This window comes from Protomyctophum bolini (assembly GCF_963924005.1).
Source record: "Protomyctophum bolini genome assembly, chromosome: 3".
In the NCBI taxonomy this organism is placed as follows: domain Eukaryota; kingdom Metazoa; phylum Chordata; class Actinopteri; order Myctophiformes; family Myctophidae; genus Protomyctophum; species Protomyctophum bolini.
In genome coordinates, this window is record NC_137864.1 from 46,582,469 (window position 1) to 46,604,026 (window position 21,558).

General features: G+C 41.5%; 1 protein-coding gene and 1 long non-coding RNA gene across 2 annotated transcripts in view; both read left to right on the forward strand.

Annotated features, from left to right (window-relative positions):
* Nucleotides 1-8,790, forward strand: part of LOC308312862 (VPS10 domain-containing receptor SorCS3-like) — a 127,382-nt gene extending 118,592 nt beyond the window's left edge. The window contains exons 21-25 of the mRNA XM_080759615.1: nucleotides 917-1,048; nucleotides 1,918-2,017; nucleotides 5,167-5,272; nucleotides 6,637-6,797; nucleotides 8,495-8,790. Of these exons, the coding sequence (XP_080615741.1) occupies nucleotides 917-1,048; nucleotides 1,918-2,017; nucleotides 5,167-5,272; nucleotides 6,637-6,797; nucleotides 8,495-8,553 (558 nt within the window). The 3' untranslated portion in view covers nucleotides 8,554-8,790. The remainder of the gene's footprint in view (nucleotides 1-916; nucleotides 1,049-1,917; nucleotides 2,018-5,166; nucleotides 5,273-6,636; nucleotides 6,798-8,494) is intronic.
* Nucleotides 8,791-18,073: 9,283 nt separating this feature from the next.
* On the forward strand, nucleotides 18,074-20,467 carry LOC308313281. The gene is made up of 6 exons (XR_013963873.1): nucleotides 18,074-18,181; nucleotides 18,335-18,408; nucleotides 18,806-18,869; nucleotides 19,571-19,621; nucleotides 19,799-20,034; nucleotides 20,207-20,467. It is a non-coding gene; the product is annotated as an uncharacterized lncRNA (long non-coding RNA).
* Nucleotides 20,468-21,558: the final 1,091 nt, after the last annotated feature.

The window sequence follows — 21,558 nt, forward strand, 5'->3', positions numbered from 1 at the left end:
AGCCACAACAAAAGAAAACATTTTAATGGCTGCTGTTTCTGGAAACGAAAGAGGACCACTTGCTTGGCATCACTTACTTTTTCTTATCAAAAGGAAGAAAATATACTTAATCAGCTCCTTAAATCAATGGCAGTTTCTTTCCCATGTAGCCAAAGCTTTGAGCCTCGCCACTTAGCCTCCGGCAGACACTCACAGAGGGAAAGGCTGGTATCCTGAATTAGAATGAGAACTTTTAATCATGTTCCCTCATGATTAAAAAGTAATGTATCAGTACCACACAGACACAGATAATTACCGTATAATGCCTGAAAAGGGTTCATGTTGGTATTTCTGATGATTGTGCACAATGCAGGTGTTATTAAGCCTGAGTTGGTCGCGTATCGTGTCAGGTTTCCGGGAATAGCTGGTATACAAGCTCACACCGTGTCGTACAACAATGCATTGTGAGCTTGTAGATCAGCTATTTTCTGTGTGTGACACCGGCATGCAACCAAGTATAAACCAGGCTGTAGTAAGGCCTTACAGTACTCTACACGGATTGCTGTTACTGCAAGATTGCAATAGATATACCGAAAGGTCCTTAATTGATTCTCATGGTGTGGATTTACATATTTATATATTTTATACTGCAAGTATCTTATCTTCTTAGCGATTATTCTATAGATTTACGATTAGTCGAATAATGGAGAAGTAATGCTTTTTTAATGTATTTATTTTGTTATAATTAACCCATTAGTAAGCCCTATTTTATACTTATATTTTGTGCTTTGTTCTAAACGTCACACAAAAATAGCAAAAATAGTCAATCTGCATTCTGCAAGCACACAATGGAATGTGACGCGTTCTTTCTTTCTTTCTTTCTTTCTTTCTTTCTTTCTTTTTTAACATGTTGTGTGTTCTATGTCCGCTGCCACAGGTGTCTGACTTCCCTGAAGAGCAGCTATTGGTCGCTGTGTTCCCGGGTGTTCCAACAGCTGCTGAGCTGTTCCTGTTACCACACAAGAACCAATCAGAGGGCAAGAAAAAGAGTGAGGAGGAGCTAGAGAGGGTATGGGATAACACTGATAACATAAATGAACAGACACCTGAGAATGGAACACTTTGCTTCATCCACATCATCATCAATATCATCGTTCGAGTGCCCTCGAGATCTGATTGATTGATTGATTGAATACTTTATTAACGGTTTTCAGAAGTAGCAGCGTTGGGAAAACTGTCTTTCAGACTTCTTAACAAAGTAGACAAAGTCTGTTAAAGTGGGAGGCGCCGCACACTGGAGGCACTGTCTAATTGTGAACTGAGCAGACTATTATATGAACTGTACTAAGACTGACTAAGCTCAGCTCAGTGGCCTTGTGGTCCCTGAGATTGGGAGGTCGGGGTTCAATCCCTGGCCGGGTCATACCAAAGACTCTAAAAATGGGACCCAGTGCCTCCCTGCTTGACACTCAGCATCAAGGGTTGGATTGGGGGTAAATCCCTGGGATATACTAGCGTCATGTCCAGGGGGTGTACTTGTACATCAAGCTGCCTCACGCTACAGAAACAGGAGATAAGCTCCTGCCCTATGGGCCTCATGGCTCGGCAAGGCTACTTACTTACTTACTTACTAAGACTGAATATCCATCGCCTTATTATTTTAATATAATTTTTGTTGTATTTTGTTGTTGTTTTTGTATTGTTTACTTTTGCATTCTCTGTTTCCCTTTTTTTATGCTTTATGTATTTGTTTCGACATTCTTGCAAAAAGAAATTCTGTTCCCTGTTGATTGAAAAATAATAAAGTATTAATCATATTAACGGTTTTCAGAAAAAGCAAATTAATTAATTGATGTGAAATATAAGTGACACTTTTTGCATCAGTGTGTGAATAGGCCTACCTTCATCTGTATATATTAACTTTTATCTTTTCAATAGATATCTGGAATCATTGTGAATGCCCTGAACCAAAATTTGGTGGAGTTTGAGCTTAAGCCTGGCGCGAGAGTGATTGTGTACATCACGCAGTTAACACTGGGTAAGAAACCTTCCTACCCACTGCATTTTCATTGTTGGTTGTCAGCCACAATACCATAATGTATGTGTAATTAAATTATGTCCGCTTTTCTTTCACATTGCCATGAAATTAACCTATCACTATCTTACACATTTCAGTCAACCAATTAGAATCGATGTGTGTCTGCCCCAGTCCTGGGCAGAACTAGCCTGGCTAACGGCTGATTCGGTCTGGCTTATTAGCCAGGCTAGGGCAGAACAACACAGGGGAGTGTGGGAGGGGATTTGTTTTGAAGTGGAACTCCTTGAGACGTATCTTTTTATGCCTGCGAACATCTGTTCTCTCTCTTTTACAGCCAATCAACCACAAAATTAGTGTTACACTGAATATAATTATGTTGATTATTTAGTCCTTGAGAAAGAAGGGTGTGCCGTGTAAAGAAATTGGCTGCATTTGAGCCATTTAACACCTCAACACAATTCTTTTTTAAACTGGCTCAATATCAGACAAATTCATAAATTGTATGAATTTGAAAGGAAAGTACGTGCGTGCGTGGGTGGGTGCGTGCGTGCACAAACACACACACACACACACACACACACACACACACACACACACACTGACCATGGCTGATTTTGAGTGCTAAATCAAGTCTATACAGTCAGGAGGATTCCCTGAGCGAATAACGACTGTGAAATTATCCTCAAGAATTTTTTGTTCTGGGATACCTCTTCTAGTTTAAAAGTCAACAGGCCTCAGAGAGAGCAATTTGGACATGGCAGACTCCATTAGCGGTCGAATTCCCCAGTGGAAAAGAGCTGGAAGCATGCTGGACTGCTGGTGTTATTAAGGTTTACAGTAACACATTTCACTGTATGCCTTTCCACTGCAGCATACTTTATTTAGTATACAGTACACACAGAAATATAGTCATCATTTAAAAAGGCTATATGTTCCACCTAAAGAATCATTTTATTTAGTTCATGGTTTTATTTGCAAAGCTCTTTGATGAATCACAAATGTGGGTATGTCTTAATATGCGAACATTAGCCAAAGACATATTGGAGTATAGGCTTCAAGTGGTTAAGCTTTCTTTATAGAACCATACAAATAAATGGTTCTTTAAAGTTTGAAGAACCTTGGTCTGAAAGGTTATTTTCTGGAACCGAAAACCTCTATGCTATGGCATCATTCTGAAGTACCAGTTTTGCACCTTCCTGTTTGAAGGTGGACTGCAACATGGAGCACACGGAGCCCAGTTAATATTTAACCCGATGCTACATAGATAGATAGATAGAGTTTTTATTAAAGTGTCCTATACATCATAAGATGCCCAGCCCGCACGGGCTGGGAAGACACTCACAAAATTGTACATGTATAATAATACATATACACAAATAGACAATTACTCATGGATACACCGTTCTCCAACGTAACTGCCATGCCTTCTCTATGAATTTTCCAAAAACAAAAACTTCATTACTGAACAACCAATTTAACATAAAACACTCAGACATCCAAAACAGATCTGGGTTCTTATCCTGATTATCTTTTTTTAAATAAAACGTTTCTTAAATCAGGTCAAAGGCTTCATGGCTCTATTGCAAGTCTTGAAATGCAGGAATATATAATGTTATAATTAGAAGGAATCGCTCTGACATTCATTTTCAGCGTGTTTGTTAACTTCTAAAGATGTGAATTACTGTCCTGCAATTTTGTTTGGCAAATAATTAGAAACAGCAATTTCACGCTATATAAGCCTTAGACATTTGAGATAGTAAAAACAACAGCAAGGTCTCGTAATGTACTCATCATTGGCTCACAGCCAACCTTCGAATCATGTGAAGACCCAAGCACTGTCATTGTGAATCTGCTGTCAAGAAACAAATTAGGCGGAATTACATTTTGCATGTACAGCACGTACAGAAACAGCTGAAATGGAAACGTTTCAACACTCCTTTGACAAAGCCTCATTAATGGCTGCACTGTTGTCACAGCACTGGTTCTCAAAGTGGTGTCCCGGGGCCCCTTGGGGCCCTTGAGGGGATTCCACGGGGTCCCCAGCTAAATAATAGATAGGAGCCGTGTCCACCAAGACATTTGTTCCCCTTCCTGAACAATGGCAGTGCCACTTTATATAGCCATAGGAATCAAATATATTTACACATAAACCTGAGATATTACTGTATATAAGTGTGCGTGAGCATAGCAGCAGATGTATACTGTGCATTAGATATACTTATGGACGTTAGTTACGATGAATGCAGACCAAATTAAAATCAAAGGTTTGAGAAGCAGTGTAATTATAATCAAAGGTTTGGAGGAGCACTGTTTTACAGAATATGCTCTTTGTTCCACATGGCCTCCACCCCACAGCTCCCTCCCCTGGTGGACTCCAGCCCGAGACACAGCAGTTCTGTTTTACACTGTTTTACACTGTTTTACATGGCCTCCACCCCACAGCTCCCTTGGTGGACTCCAGCCCGAGACACAGCAGTTCTGTTTTACACTGTTTTACACTGTTTTACATGGCCTCCACCCCACAGCTCCCCTGGTGGACTCCAGCCCGAGACACAGCAGTTCTGTTTTACACTGTTTTACACTGTTTTACATGGCCTCCACCCCACAGCTCCCCTGGTGGACTCCAGCCCGAGACACAGCAGTTCTGTTTTACACTGTTTTACATGGCCTCCACCCCACAGCTCCCCTGGTGGACTCCAGCCCGAGACACAGCAGTTCTGTTTTACACTGTTTTACATGGCCTCCACCCCACAGCTCCCCTGGTGGACTCCAGCCCGAGACACAGCAGTTCTGTTTTACACTGTTTTACATGGCCTCCACCCCACAGCTCCCCTGGTGGACTCCAGCCCGAGACACAGCAGTTCTGTTTTACACTGTTTTACACTGTTTTACATGGCCTCCACCCCACAGCTCCCCTGGTGGACTCCAGCCCGAGACACAGCAGTTCTGTTTTACACTGTTTTACATGGCCTCCACCCCACAGCTCCCCTGGTGGACTCCAGCCCGAGACACAGCAGTTCTGTTTGACACTGTTTTACACTGTTTTACATGGCCTCCACCCCACAGCTCCCCTGGTGGACTCCAGCCCGAGACACAGCAGTTCTGTTTTACACTGTTTTACACTGTTTTACATGGCCTCCACCCCACAGCTCCCCTGGTGGACTCCAGCCCGAGACACAGCAGTTCGGCCATGTTGATGCTCCTGTCCGTGGTGTTCCTGGGCCTTGCCGTGTTCCTCATCTACAAGTTCAAGAGGTAAGCGTCTCTCTCTCTCTCCCAGGGATTAGCTCTCGCCGGTGGGCCGCCAACACAGACACTGCCACTATCTGGCGTCATCAATAATGGATAACACACATTCGATTAATATATTATATTAATCGAATGTGTGTTATCCATTATTGATGACGCCAGATGAGAGCATTCTGCATCCATCGGTGTTGATCTGATGCCGTGCGTTTGGATATTCTGTTTCATATTTTCCTTCCTCGAGGTTGTAGACAGGTTCCCAGCACGGCGATGCGATGACGCAGGGAGACGTGTCAGTCAGCCGATGAAATGCTCAGGGAAAAAAAAAAATGGACGTCAAATTGCTTAATATGCTCGCCGCCGTGGTTCAACAGTTACCGACTGAATAATTGATGTGTACTCAAAATGATTTTTCTTGAAGAATTCTGCAGGAAATGGAAAAGTTATCATTAATTATGGATGTGGCAATTTTTCCCATTAGTGTAAGGAGGATGCACTTCTTAAGGAATGTCACAGTCGACGAAGCAAAACAATTAATAATCAAATTGAATGGTAATTTGAAATGGATTGCGCGGTGACAGAATAAAGATGTGTACGTATTATTATAGCATGAATATAGATCGATTAAACATGTGACCGTTAATGCATTCTGCTTGTGATGGAGATGTCTGAAGTGAAGGACACGTTGACCGTACTACATCACACTGTTTCTCAACATCAAACAGGGATCAAACTGGGGGGTCCTTGAAATCAGAAAGGTTGACTATCACTGAACTAAACTATACTAGAACCACAATGTCCTCTGTGTTTAGTTAACCCTGAGAGGGGTAACTATGCACTGTAACACAGTTTGTCATGAAACTTAAGGTTGTCCAGATCAGATCACGTGATTGATAATCCGGGTCGATCACGTCATTTTCAAATGATCAGAATCGGATCTGGAGAAAAGAAACGTGATCAGGACATCCCTAATATCAATATTGCATCCATATCATAATATTATAGACTGGATATTGTCCGTGATTTTGGATATTGTACAGATACTCAAAATCAAATGATCTGAATCGGATCGGGAGCAAAAAAAAAAACCCCGATCAGGACATCCCTACGTAAAATTAAATATCCTGTGGGAGGAAACGTTAGTAAAATTCGCATATGTAGGCTACCTATGATTCCTCATTTTGCCAGTTACGCCTGGCCAATGCATTACATGTAATATTATAGTGGTTTGAGACTAGATATAATATTATTGTGACAGGGCTTGTGTTGTTTTGTCCTGGCTTTAATCGTGCATGCCCAAATGCACTATTTTAGTGTAAGGAAAAAATGTTCAATAAAAAAATTGGTGATATTTCTTTTGCTCATTTGTGAAGAAAAATCCCCTGGATCAACATCTATGCGGAGGTGAACCAGGAGAAAGAGCAGGAGATGATTGGTTCAGTGGGACAGGCTGACAGCACGCCTAAAATCACCCTGAGTGAGTTCTCCACACCCAAAGAACTCATGGAGAAGGAGATGGATGCAAGGGTCAAGCGTAAGTGGAGCAGAATACTCTGAAACTGCCTACAGGCATGTAATGCAGCTAGATATGTGAGCATGGTGTCTGAATACTAAATATTTTTTAACCTATTAACCCATTTTGACCTGAGATCAGATTCTAAAAATGTCTGTTTGAAAATGACAGTTTTCTGAAAAAGCTATGTTTCTATGTCAGTCGTTTCAAAAATAGCAGACCTACAAGCTCGTAGCGCGCCACTCGGTGGCGCGCTATGAGATTGTAGATCCGCTATTTTTCAATAGCTAAAGCATAACATAATGCTAACACCAAAAGATTGTAAATTGTATGTTGCTATAGCCCCCCATCTCAAAATATTATGTTCCAGGGTCTCCCAGAAGCAATGATTTGAGTTGAAAATGCTTCAAAAATATATTTTGAAGCATAGTATGTCTGTTGTGTAGGGAGATCCCTACACAACAGACATACTATACGGCACGCCTCCTGCCCGAAGGGAGGGAGATCCACACAGATCTCCACACAGATTTCCACACAGATCTACACACAGATCCTACACAACAGACAATGTGTAGGATGGGTGCCATCTATCAATAAATGCACCACGTCTCTGCACGGTGCCCGCTGTCGAGTCGGTCGGACCAATGGCTGTCCAGAACCACCACAAAAGGCGGATGAAACTGTACTTCTGTGCTTTTTTTGCAAACTGTTAATACAGTAATCAATCAATCAATCAATCAAGATGGCAGGCAGGCTTGTATTTAGACTTCGAAGAGAAGAGTACTGCCGAAGCAGACAACCTGCAACACAGGTTAGAGAAAATCAGGTGCAATTAAGCATTGATGATGCATATAATAGAATGAAGAAAATGCCAGCACTCAATAGATGTTCTTTTCCACATGATTTTATTTGCCTCTGACGAGCAGACAACGTACGCGTTTCGGCCTACTCGGACAAAGAGCTAAAAGTGGTTCATTCATGTTTTGTAATAACAAGCAAAGTCAAAGTCAAAGTTACTAGTAGTCACTACAGTTTTCTAATTATTGTAGTGGAGTAAAGGCACAATATATGTCTCTTGAGATGTAGACTCAGAGGAATAGTAGTAAAAGTATAGAAAATCTGAAATACTACAGTAAAGTAAAAGTATATCCCACCGCTGGTCTGCATGCAGTTCCCTTTGATGCTGCGCTCCGCACACCTGTAGAAGGAAGTGAGTACAGGGCTGTATACGGCCAGCCCTGATCGCTTTAGGCTCCTCAACACCTTCTCAGCTTGTATAAAATGGAAACGTTTGCCCCAGAATAGGGATGGTATAGCTTAAGTTGTGACTAAATCTCTTTGACTCTGTTTACATTTACATTTTCTAAAAAAGTAACAGCCATCGACATACGGTTTCCACCCGACAGTGATTTAGATGCATTGCTTACAGATGTTATCATTCAGCAGGTATTATAGTGAATGACATGCAAGGGTATTGGGCAGGCTTTGCCTTTTGTAACACATACTGCAGTATGTGTTACGATGCTTGATAAGGACATTCAAAGACCATCAATTAACATAAGGGTGTCGGTGTCAAATAACGTATATTTGTGGCAATTATTTAAAACTGGCATCAAAGCGCCTATGCAGGACTTTAACCTTCTTTGTTCTTGTTTTAGCTTTTGTTCATTTATTCAATTATTTATTTATTCATTAATTTATTTTTCTGCTTTGTTCAGGAGGAGTTGGAAACGCCTGTGAGAGCACAAGGGAGATCCCCAACTGTACCAGCGTGTAAACGCGTGCAGCGGTTGGTGGACAGAACAGTGTCGCCGTGTTGGGGGTTCTCTTTTTTCTGTTTTGTAATTCTCACAACACAATTGATGTTAATAGTTTTCTAAAAAGGGATCTCATTTATACAGATTCGCAACATCCATGCAGCGGATTTTAAAATCCGCTCAGTGAGACACCATTGTAATTATTGGCAAAACTTATTCAGTTTTGTGGATGTATAAGCTACATAAATAAATGTATTTGCAGAGTGAATTATCTTAATTTCTTGAGCCTTTGTCAAAACATTATGAGGAGAGTTATGTACATTTCTTAAGAGTTTGCTTTCAAAAATCGTTTTTGCCTATAATATATATAAGACCACTATTGAGTCTCCGATCAAACAGGGAATATTATCAAAATACATGTATATTATCATCTGTTCTGTTATATATTATATATGTATACTTACTTTCCACATGCTAGTAATCCAAGTATGGTGGCAAAGACAGAAGACCCAACCCATGGTCTCTTTTTGAAAACATGTTAAAAAAGTCAAATATGACTTAAAGAATCAACTTTATTTGTTTTGATAAGGTCCTTGACTTGTGCATGTTCTTATTGAGGACAGTTTGTGTTGTACATAAGCAAGTGCTGTAAATATGTATTTTCTAATCACCCAATCAAGTGAGCCTAATCGATTTCACATTAACATTATATACTGTAGTATAGTGTCAATGTCGGGCAGAAACCTTCTCCATTTTGTCAACTTTTTATTTTATTCTTGTAAATTGAATGCCCTACTTCATCATACAAGAGCGCAAAAGTAGCAAAAATATAGCCTTTTTCCCCCCTATTTTTGAAAAAAAAACATTTAAATTGAAAGTAAAAGTGTCTCTGTGGGTTTTATAAATATTGAACCAATGAAAAGTATTAACAAGAGCTTGTGACAAAATAATAAACTGCATTGGATTCATTGGCATATAGTTTTTATTTTAAACAGTTTTGGACATACAAGGTTTCCACCCGACAGTAACACTGTACTCATATTTTGGTTAATTAACTGTAAGGCAACAATGATCTTGTACAAAGGGTTTACGTAGCTGTTAACATGAATATAATTTTATTGACAGAATACAGGTTTAACTCATATAATGCTCTTTGGAAATAAATGAAATTACATTGTGTGTGTGTATATATAGGCAAAACATTTCCATATGCTTTATATTTGTTTAAATAACTAAACATGCTTGAACTCTTTGTACCATGTGTTATTTGCCTTTAGTGTCAGAATATTACATTCGCCCTCAGTCAAAGAGCAAAGTGCTGTATCTGTAAGACGGTTCATATTGTAGTTACTGATGATCAAATGGTACAATACCCAAGAAGATGTGAAGGGTATTTACTTTAGTAAAAACGGGTCCATGCTTATTCGGCTAAACCCGAAGAATAGAACATTAGCACTCAATTCACTTAAATGCTTTAATGAGGTGCAAACAAGCAACTACTAACGGTTTGGGTTTGCCGTTAAGAAGAGACTGAGTAAATGTCCTTTCTGAGAGCACCGACCTCTGTTTGGGGAATGTGCAAGTCCCCTACAGTGCAAGACCCCTACAAGTACACTTTAGTGTAGACTACATACTACATGGTCCTTCAAGTATACTTTAGTTTAGGGTACATACTACATGGTCCTTCAAGTATACTTTAGTGTAGGGTACATACTACATGGTCCTTTAGTTTAGGGTACATACTACATGGTCCTTTAGTTTAGGGTACATACTACATGGTCCTTCAAGTATACTTTAGTTTAGGGTACATACTACATGGTCCTTTAGTTTAGGGTACATACTACATGGTCCTTTAGTTTAGGGTACATACTACATGGTCCTTTAGTTTAGGGTACATATTACATGGTCCTTTAGTTTAGGGTACATACTACATGGTCCTTTAGTGTAGGGTACATACTACATGGTCCTTCAAGTATACTTTAGTGTAGGATACATGCTACATGGTCCTTTAGTTTAGGGTACATACTACATGGTCCTTTAGTGTAGGGTACATGCTACATGGTCCTTTAGTTTAGGGTACATACTACATGGTCCTTTGCTCAGGAATTTTTCTCTTCTGTCAATGACTTCACATCATCTTCATATGAAAAATATACTTTCACCACACATTTCTTTTTGTATCATCTGTTAAAATACATCACCATTGCACTCCAAAACATGCGCAGGCCTGATTGAGCGATATTGGCTGCCAATTCACTGCTTCTGTTTGTCCCTCACAGCACGCAGTACAGCTACTGTATGTTAGTACTAGTAGCAGTGGTATAAAACAGATACCATCTGCTTTATGTATTCGCCCACACTGGCGCACCTGGGATCATCTCCCCTTTTCATCGTGGCTCTTATATTGCCGTCCAACTGTTGACTCGGGCTTCACCTCAGTTTAGCTTACACGGGGGAGCAGTAACTTGCAAGCCTGTGACGCTCCACCACTGTTCTGTGGCCTGCATGCTGCCGGGAGCCAGCCAGCTCGATGCCCCAAGCTGACACGCAATGCTCTCTTGGTGCCTGGTAATAGCCAGTAGGACAATATGAAGAGATGGGGATGATGGTTAAGCAGGGAATACTCTGTGCATCACCGTCCCATAGTGCAAACATGGCACAGAACTAGAATGAGGGATATGGACAGTATGGAGTGATTACTGCACAGTATATACTGTAGCAGTCATAGATAGTATAATAACTTCGAGAGGGTATACACACACTCTGAGTTACAAACGGATAATTCAACACTGCTGCATGTGTAGGGCAGGCTACTGGATAGAAGTGTCCTAAACAGTGCAGCTCTGATCAAAAGTGACTGTCACGGGGAAAAAAACACAACACAATACAACTCAAACATTGTCCCAGTTTGGTTTTGTGCCGGACTGCCAGTGTTATTTTTCACGGTGTTCTCAACATCGTGCAAACTTTATTCCCACATCCATTAGCAATAATAGCTAAATAAGTTTAGCTGAGCCGACCAAGGAGGTTATTAGAGTATCCTCATATATACTATTTTCGTTGCCACCCAGATTCCTAAGGCAAATTTTGTGCACTGCCAAACAAAAGCTGCCATCTTGTAAGGACTCATTTATGTACGTAATGCCTTCATTTCCCCTGGACCCTTTCAAATGGTGAAAAATGTAAGCCCATTATATTGGTCCTGTATTAATATCCAGATCTCATAATGTGTGCAGCAGCAATGACTGTTGCTAGGAATGAAGTAGACATTGGCACGTTACCACAGATAACCTTGAAAGTAAAAACTAGCTGTAGTGTACTGTAGGTAATGTTGACTTGTACAACTGCAGACATACGGATACTGTACTGTATATGATTATCCGGTAATCGTTACAGGTATGCGGAAAATGGTCGGGACATTATTTGCATTGGATGCTGATGCCCACTATGTCAATTAATCAGTGCTTTGATCATTGGTAATTGCAATCCTATTGGATATTTTAAAACAAGATACAGGTTGAAATCCTCAGGGAAATCAACCCTGAGTTTATGATGTTTCAGAAGGAAATCAATTGTAATATTCTTCATTGCACAAATTCTTCAATGCATGCGTCATCAGTAATGTATTTCATCTTAATTTCAATATTTCTACGGTTAAAGAAACTGTCATTTTGAAATTGTTTCAAATAAATGTATTTTTGTACATCAAGTATTTTGTCTATTGTATACAATTGTGTTGCAGATTAAACCTTTTCATAGATTTCATAGATAGTTTCATAGACAGCACTATCATTTTGTATAGCTTTGTGTTAAATTCATGTCGATGTGTATTTTAAACCCTCAATACTTTTGTTCCCCTCTACACCAAACCTCTTTGCCGAGAATGGCCAATCTACAAGCTCACAGCGCCTTGCAGGGGAGGGGGGGGGGGGGGGGGGGAGTTGCACCACTCAGTTCACACAGGTGTGATTTATTTTATAGAGGGACAGACAGTAGGCTGACAGGAAATGGGGGAGAGAGATGGGGGAGTGACATGCAGTAAAGGCCGTCGGGATCGGGAGTCAAACCCACACTGCCAGACTCGGACTACCGGCCAAGCCGGTGCCTGGACCGCTGAGCCACGGCCCAGGCCCATATGCTATAGGTTTGGACCTAGTCTCGTTGAACGGGTTGCCAGGTTGGCATTGGGACAACACATAATGATGTACTGAACTGATTGACATTTAATTGCCGCCACTCACTGCCCTGTCCTTTGCAGCAAACTTCAACATCTATACTGTAGTGCTTAAGTCTATATAATAGTATTTGACCCAGGTCTGGCTCATAATTCAAAGGCATGTGTCCATACTCATTAGGACAGAGGGGAAAGAAAGAGAGAGAATTATATAAATTGTGTGTGTGTGTGTGTGTGTGTGTGTGTGTGTGTGTGTGTGTGTGTGCGTGCGTGCGTGCGTGCGTGCGTGCGTGCCTGTGAGCGTGCCAGAGAGAGACCTATAGATAGATAGAAAGAGATCAAGAGAGAGATAGAGAAAGAGAGAAACATTTATACAATAATCCTTGGCCAGCCATTGACTGGAAATGAGCCCAGAGTATACGCAGCAGCAGTCCTCTCAGCTTAAAATAATTAATGCACAGCAGGAAGGGAGAATACATCCTAAGGAGTTATTAGAAGAGAGATATATATGTCCCTTGTGATGGGCTCAGCAGTCAGCTCTGTTAAACATAAGCTGGAATGATATCAGTTTGATAAATCCACATGTAGTGTCCTATTCTTATATACGGTAAATGTTTTTATATGCTTTCTGTCGGTTAAAGCCAAGTGTATTTTTTCCACAAACTGTTCTTACGGCAGTAAGTCACTCATTGTAGAAGCAATCGTTATGAATCCAAAAAAGTGTGGAGGTACTTGTCTGAGGACTGCTTTATTTATCATCGCAATAAATCTGTCAGTGAAATATGCGATGGCACATTTTATCAGATGTGGTTTCTCCCTTCTCTGGACCTTGACAGGTAAACCCCCCAATTATTTGACGGCTTCTATGTGACAAAGCTGCTTACAAGCGCCCAAGTCAACAATGAACAACATCGAAGCCAGCGGATTCCTAAACCTTGTCTGATTCAGGGCCCACATCAATATTGTGGGCCTAAATAGTGTCTGCCTAAATACAGCAGTAGATGGTGTATAGTGTAGTAGTGGTCACATGGGTGCAGAGCCGAAGAGTTCACGTTTTACTGATGTCTGTAAATGGGATGAATTACTCCAGTATGAAAGACGCCTGTCCGTGTTTTTGCTAATACAAAAACTGCTTAATTGATATAAGTGTAACCCCTAGAGGGTAGTAGAGTCCTAAGTGAGACGTATATTTAAGTTTGTTCTGGACAGGCAGATGACAGGACGTCAGTTGTGGGTCTCACAAACGCCGTAACGTTCATGCGTTGTGAGAGGTATGCTCGGCTGCAGACTTGTCATTTGGTAAGCCTATATGCTCCTTTTGTAAGCCTATATGCTCGTTAAATATGTTTTGTATGATCTATTCTAAAAATGAGAGTATTGTCATTGTCAGGTCTACACCACACTTCTGCAGTGCGCTGTAGTGTAGCCTGGGAGGTTCACAGACAAATGTTTGGGGTGTGGCTTCTCCATTCGGTGTAGGACATTAACGTGAGGAATGTGAGTAGCCTACTGCCGTATGTGTGTTTGTGCAGGGCAGAACGATGGAATAATGTGCGGCGTTCTGTTGAATGGTCTAATCTAACGCATGTGTATCATTGTAACGGCTACAGGTGGAGATGTTGGCCTGTATGACGCCAGTGAAAGACAGTGCATGTGTTTGGAGTTACGAGACCTGGTAAGGCGATACTTTTGGTTGTGTTGCCTAGTATTATGATTTCTGTTCTGTATTATTATTAGTGTGGTTGCCCTAAAGGGGCAACCAGACTCTTGTACTGTATCACTTTATTATTATTTTTCTCTCCACTACTGGAGTAAGACAAAGTTTGGCGCCCTACAACAACAAGAAGTTTTGACTGTACGCACTTGAGCCATATGTCAAATTGACCGGAATCGAGTGCTTGTACTGTGCGAAGAGAAATGTTGTATATTTTATTTGATATGAATTTATTAGTGAATTAAATTTCCCCATTGACATGAATGGGGAAATGCAAAAAAACACATTCAAGTATTTTTCCCTCTGAGACTGTAAGCACTATAGTTACAAAACTTGGAGGAATATTTCCTAATTATCACTAAAATTAATTAAAAATATATTTTTTTAGGTCGGCCTCATGGTGGCGCTATAACATCCCACTTTACCTTTTGGCTCATAACTCTTGAACCGTAGGTCGTAAAATCACAATTACTTTTACCCTGGATTCCTTGGGTCATGACGCATCTCCCCATATAGGGGAGACGCCCTTTTCCGCCATGATGGATTTTCCGCCATTTTGAATTTTGTCCAAAACACACTTTTTGCTTTTCCCACTACAGATTTTGTCCAAATGTCACAGAAATCGGCACACGTGATCTCTGGACCCATCCGATTAAAAAACCAACTTCAGAATTTCGATAGTGCGTGTCGTTCGGCCGTAATCGTCGTCCGAAGTTAGTAGGAGGGGCCTATATCACGAAAAATGCCATAAATCACGAACAGAATGTCCAATCCATCCAAAATTTGAATCGCATGTCTGGGGTGGTTCGTTAGACCGAGTTCCGAAAGCAATTCCATTTTCATCCATAGGGGGCGCCGCAAACGCGATAAATGTAACAGTCTGTCGCGAAAACATGAATTTCGGGGGTCAAATCCCCTCCGAATGACTTGCACGCGATCTGAGGCGTGACTTGAAACTGTAACAGGCTGGCAATATCAGCGGGAGGGGTATATATGTAAGCCACTGCGGCAACCACACTCTGCAATTTTGTAAAATTGCGACCTTTCTAGTTGTTGTTATTATCATATATTATGCTGCATGAAATGGTGACTGTTGGGCATTATATGGGATATATTGTAATCAGTAGAGTTCAGCTGTTTGGTCAATGCATAATGGATGTAGCTATTCTGTGCACATTACTGACTCGAAACGGCCCTGTAAAGGACTGTTGTCCCTTTTCCTTATTTTATTAATGCTGTATTTTGTGAAACAACCATTCTTCCACATTTTATAAGTCATCTCAACTGCTACTTTTAACTACTTTTGATATACAAATAAAAGCCTTTTGTACCATATTTATAAATAACACTATTATGCTTGTACCATACTTCTGTATCCTGTCCGATCTATTTATTTAGCAGGTGTTACATAAGCATCAAAGCAATATTTTAAGTAGGCCTACTTTTTATTAGCAAGTGCATTCCATAGCGCTGGACCACACATGGACATCACAAACCTGCGACGGGAACAGTTCCTATGTAGTAAAAGATTATATGAAAGAAAGAAAATATTTAACTGGTTTATATTTTACAATTTTAGTTATAGATGGCAAGTATAATGTTAAGGAATATTTTTCTTATTAGCCAGAGATCCTTTTAAAATGTTTCTATTACTGTGAGATATGGTCAGCTTCTGATGTCTTTCTTTCTTTCTTTCTAGATGTAGATGGAGATGACCGTAGATGCTGCTGGAACACTGAACCTGGTCTCCTGTGTGAACCACCCCATCCTGGCTGGCAGGCTGCTAAGATGTCCATGTGGACATTATGAGTGTTTGTATAGAGAGAAGCATGGCTGAAGAGCTTTGCATATCAGTCGTTTCTTGCTGCTGCCAAAGTCAAATTGTGATATCTGTAGGCCTAGTGTTTAGTTCATGGCCGCTTATGAGATGTAGATATAAGTACACCTGACTGGTGGAATAGCCTTGTGATACATACTGGGTGTGCTCTTTGGTCGTTGACAAAACAAACAAACAAAAAGCTGCACAAAAATCACACATCAAGGGATGTCCGACAGTCAGTGTTGGATATTGTCCAACTCCTAATTGCCGATATCAACAGATACCGATATATATATATATATATTATATGCAGGCTTTTTCCAGTGGTGGAAACATAACTCAAACTTTTTACTTAAATAAAAGTAGGCAATACTGCAATATAGAAATACTCCGTTACAATTCAACATGTACTCGAGTAAAGGTACAAAGGTTTTGGTATAAAATGTACTTAAAATACCAAAAGTAATTATTAATAATTACTCATTATGCAAAATGTCTCATCTAAAATGATCTAATCTCTCACAAGCTCACATGTGTCTTATTGTATTGTGAGCTTGTAGATGTTTTTAATGTAAAAGAATAAATAAAGTAAAATTAAGGGTTAGGGTTATTAATTTTTAATGCCTATATCGGACATCCCTAACAAAAACATATATCAAACGTGTCAATACATTTCAAAGAATGCCACAAGTGGCACTAAAACTTCACCAATAAATAAAGAAACATCCACATGTTCCATAAATTAAATGCCACAAAGGTTTGCCGAAAAAATGAAGAAATTACAAAAAATAAGTTTCTTAAACATCTTCTGCCGTATGTCCATAGAACTTCAGCTCTGTTGCAGCAAGCCAGTACAATGTGTCATTGTCTAGGTCACCTAAGCCACGATCACCATTCGGTGGCCGGTATTTGGGGCAAATGGTCATTACGTGTTCCACAGTCTGTAGTGGATACTCTCATTCACAGTGGGCACTGTCCGAGATGTCCCACTTCTGCTTTGAGGGTTGTCCACTCCTTGCAGGGGAGGTGCTGGCAAAGAACATATTTGGGGTCCTCGATGTATTCCACTGGTCCCTCTGTCTTGCCTTCACCCAGGATGCCTTGGAGGTGTCAGCTGGTGTTGTGTGGAGCAGTTCCTGGGCCTGTGTGGCAAAGGGGCACAGTGACTTGAGGCACGTGTGCTGTGGCAAAGGTCGCCGTGACTTGGTGTGTGTGTGTGTGTGTGTGTGTGTGTGTGTTGTGGCAAAGGGCACCGTGACTTGAGGCACGTGTGCTGTGGTGTCTCTGACGACCTTGTGGAGGAGATGGCTGGGATTCACTCAGCTGTGCCTTCCCGGTGAGGGCCAGTGTGGCTGCTTCTCGTCTGACCTCTGTTGGAGTGATTCCAGCGAGAACAGGCAGGCAGTTTGTTTGGGGTGGCCCATCCGGTGTTGAGGGCAGCATCCAGCTTCTTGACATGAGAGCTACGGCTCCAGACTGGGAAACAGTACTCGGGTCGTCTGCATAGCCATACTTCATTGATGTTGTTGCAGGGAGGTCATGGATGTAGCTGTTAGTGTTGAACAGCAGTTACTGGTGTGGAACTGAAAAGCTTCACAAACATCCCAAAAAATTCTAGTTTTGAACCTTTTTAATGTAGTTTATTTTCAAATAAATTTGTTTTTACTGTTTTGTGAAGCAACTTTGGGTACCTTGAAAAGTGCTATATAAATTGTATGTTTTATAAAAAAACAGACACACAGCAATTGTCGCCACACAGACATCACAAATTCCTATTGGCGGCAGCAACAAGTGAGTGAAGTGATGAAGCCATTCATAGACTATGCACCATGTCTTCATTCCAGATGCTGCGAGGCTCAACCGGAGCCCCTACAGGTGGACATCTGCAGTTCTCGCTGTCCATGGATGAATCTGCATGGGGGGCTCTGAAGGCGGCTCAAAGTAAGAAACCACTTAGACTTTTCTATTACTGTGAGTGGTATGGTCGGCTTCTGTTTTAAATGTTCTCTATACATTTTGTGTATGATGTGAAAGGACACAATGTATGTATATCTGGCTCTTGGTCACTTAAATTTATCTTTCTTTCTTTCTTAGGGTGGATGGGTCGTGGTAGACGTCGTGGAAGGACAGAGATCCCGGGGGTTTCCTCTGAGGACTTCTGATGAGCTGTGAGTAGGAATATTTCTTGTTGGGATCTGTTGTATTGTTATGGTACGAAGTATAGCATGGCAGTATGATTCCTCCTAGTGGCACTGGTTGAATGTCTGTCAGCTCTCCAAGCTAATCAAAGTCTTAATGACACTTTTTTTTTAACCACTTCAACCCCAGCATCTCTATTCTGGGGGGAGTGTTGAGCCAAATTAGCAGATCTACAAGCTCACACCGCATTGCAACGTGTTGTGAGCTTGTAGATCTATGTTTGGCAAATCAATTTGTGTAGAGTGAAATCGGAGCATATACCAAATGCTCTCTTTAAAGGTCTGTTTTATCAAATCTATAGAGGGTTTAAGTGGTTCTGAATATGCAGCTCAACAAAAGCTAATTTAGTCCTCATTTCTTTCTTAGGACTGAGATCTGTGTAGATGCCGGAGGACTTCGGACCTGGGCCTGCCCGGTGAGGAACCGCACAGTAAGAACCGCTCTAGGCCTTTCACGATTATGAGGTTTCTTTTTACTGGACGATTATTGTCGCTTAATTAACGATTAACTGTCTGGGCACCTATGCTGCCAAGCCAGCCAGATGGTGTGCTGCGGGTTCGACTCCCGACGGCCTTTGCCGCGTGTCACTCCACATCTCTTTCCCCCTTTCCTGTCTATATACTGTTCACTATCAGTAAAGGCATAAAAAGCCCCAAAACCAACATGAGGGCTACTGCTCCAGACTGGGGCACAGTACTCAGCGGTGGGGAACACCAGAGCCTCGGTACCGGCTGGACGCCGTATCGGTGCGGCACAGGCAGTGGTCTTTCTCTTGACGCTGTCAGGTGTTGTTTAAAGGACAGTGTTCTGTCCAGCTTCACCGCAAGATATGATGGGGAGGAGTGGGACTGTAAAAATATACAAATGACACCACTGCTATCACCGAAGAGCACACCCTATGACCCTAATTGATCACGTCTAGGAATTTCAACAATTTAGGCAGTTCTCACATCCAGAGTGACTTACAGTAAGCAACAACACATAGTAATGCATCAAATTCATAAACAATTGTCATCAAGAATAAGAAGTATAGACTATCCAGACTATTGGCGGCAACAACAAGGGAGTGATGTGCGAAGCTCTTTTCTATGAAGCCATTCATAGACGATAACGGCCATGTCTTTCTTCCAGATGTACTGCAGGTCTCTCCAGGAATCTGCATTCCTCTGAAGACGACTCAAAGTAAGACCCTGTTAGGCCTGTCAAAAAGAACCCTAACTGAAACGTTTATTACTGTAAGTGATATGTTTAGCTTCTGTTTAAATGTTCTCTATAAATAAAAGTTTTATGTATATATGTTGTGACAGGATAGAATATATATCTGGCTCTTGGTCACTCTAATCAATCTTTCTTTGTTAGGATGAAGATCGCGGTAGACGTCGCTGGAACGCGGCTGCTGGACAGGGAGTGCACACACATACACACACACACGCACACACACACACACAGAAGGCTAATTTGGTGTGTTGTTTTTTTTTCTTTGTTAGAATGGAGATATCGATAGACGATCTGATGTTCCCTGGACAGAGATCCGTTCCAAAGCCCCCCCCCCCCCCCCCCCCCCCGGGGGCTTCCTCAGAGGACTCTGATGAGCTGTGAGTAGGAATAGTTCTTGCTTGTTTCTGAGGATGGATAACTGCTTTTGTACTGTTGTACAACCACTTCAACCCCAGCATCCCTATTCCGTTCAGCAAAAATAGCAGATCTACAAGCTCACACTGCAACGTGTTGTGAGCTTGTAGAGCTAATGGTTTCTTTCTCTCTCAGGATGGAGATCATAGACACAGCTGGAGGCTGGAGCCTCTAGAGATGGAGATCTGCAGGTCTGTCCATGGATGGGAGGACGGAGATCTGGGTAGACGCTGGACGACTTCGGACCTGGGCCTGGATGGATGGGAGGACGGAGGACGGAGATCTGGGTAGACGCTGGAGGACTTCGGACCTGGGCCTGGATGGATGGGAGGACGGAGGACGGAGATCTGGGTAGACGCTGGAGGACTTCGGACCTGGGCCTTCTCAGTGAGGAACTCAACGGTACGAACCGCTTTAGGGTTAGGGCTTTTTTAGGCTTCGTAAAAAGCCAATAATCGTCTGTTGCCGATAATTGGTCGATCCCTATTCTTAAACGTTACTGTAAGTGCATGTGTATGTTGTGACAGGACACGCACACACAGCAAAGCTAATTTGGGCTGTGTGTCTTTCGTTCTTTGTTAGAATGGAGATCTCAGCCGATGCCCGATATCCGAAGCTTTCCACGGGTGTTTCCGCTGAGAACTTCTGGGTCGCTGGGAGGCTCGGACGGAGCTAGAAGGTTCGGTAGACGCCGCTGGAACCTGTTTAGGCCTGTCAGAATTTAAGGTTTTATAATGGCCGATTTTAATTGTCGCTCAAATAAATTACAAGTAACAATTTAATTGCGTCATACTAACATTCTAAATAAAACTTTGGCTTTTGTAGGCTTTGTAAACAAAAAGATGCACATGGCATAATTCAATAACTTTATACACAAAAAAAAGAAGTAAATTACAAAGTGACACATTTAGAGCTTGTAGATCGGTTGCTTGCATTATTTCTTTAAAATGAACATTTTCAACATGGAGACGATTATAAAACTCTAAAAAAGTATCTCAAATACATGGCGATTAGGTAATTGTGACAGGCCTAAATCCTTCTAGTTGTGTTTTTTTATATCATGTTCTGTAATCAGTTAGGGTTGACTATAGACTTTTTTTTTTAGGAACAAGATCAGCATGCCGGTGAAGAGCACGTTTCTAGCCGATGGAGCAACTATTTCTGATCACCTTTGGAGTTGCATCACAGCAAGGTAACTAACACACGCACACACACTATGATCATGACATGACATCAGCTTGTGACTGCAACTTGTTCCTGTTCGCAGATGACTCGGCACTGCTAGTCTCGGACAGGAACAAACTGCAGGTTGAAAAGGCCCTCAGCTCTGAACTCGGTAGAATCTGCACCTGGCTCGCTGATAACAAACTATCTTTACACCTGGGAAAAACTGAATCCATTCTCTTTGGATCCTAATAGTAATCTCAGCAAGGCAAATGGCTTCTTGGTTAGAGTTGGTGACAATGTTATCACACGTAAAGATGAAA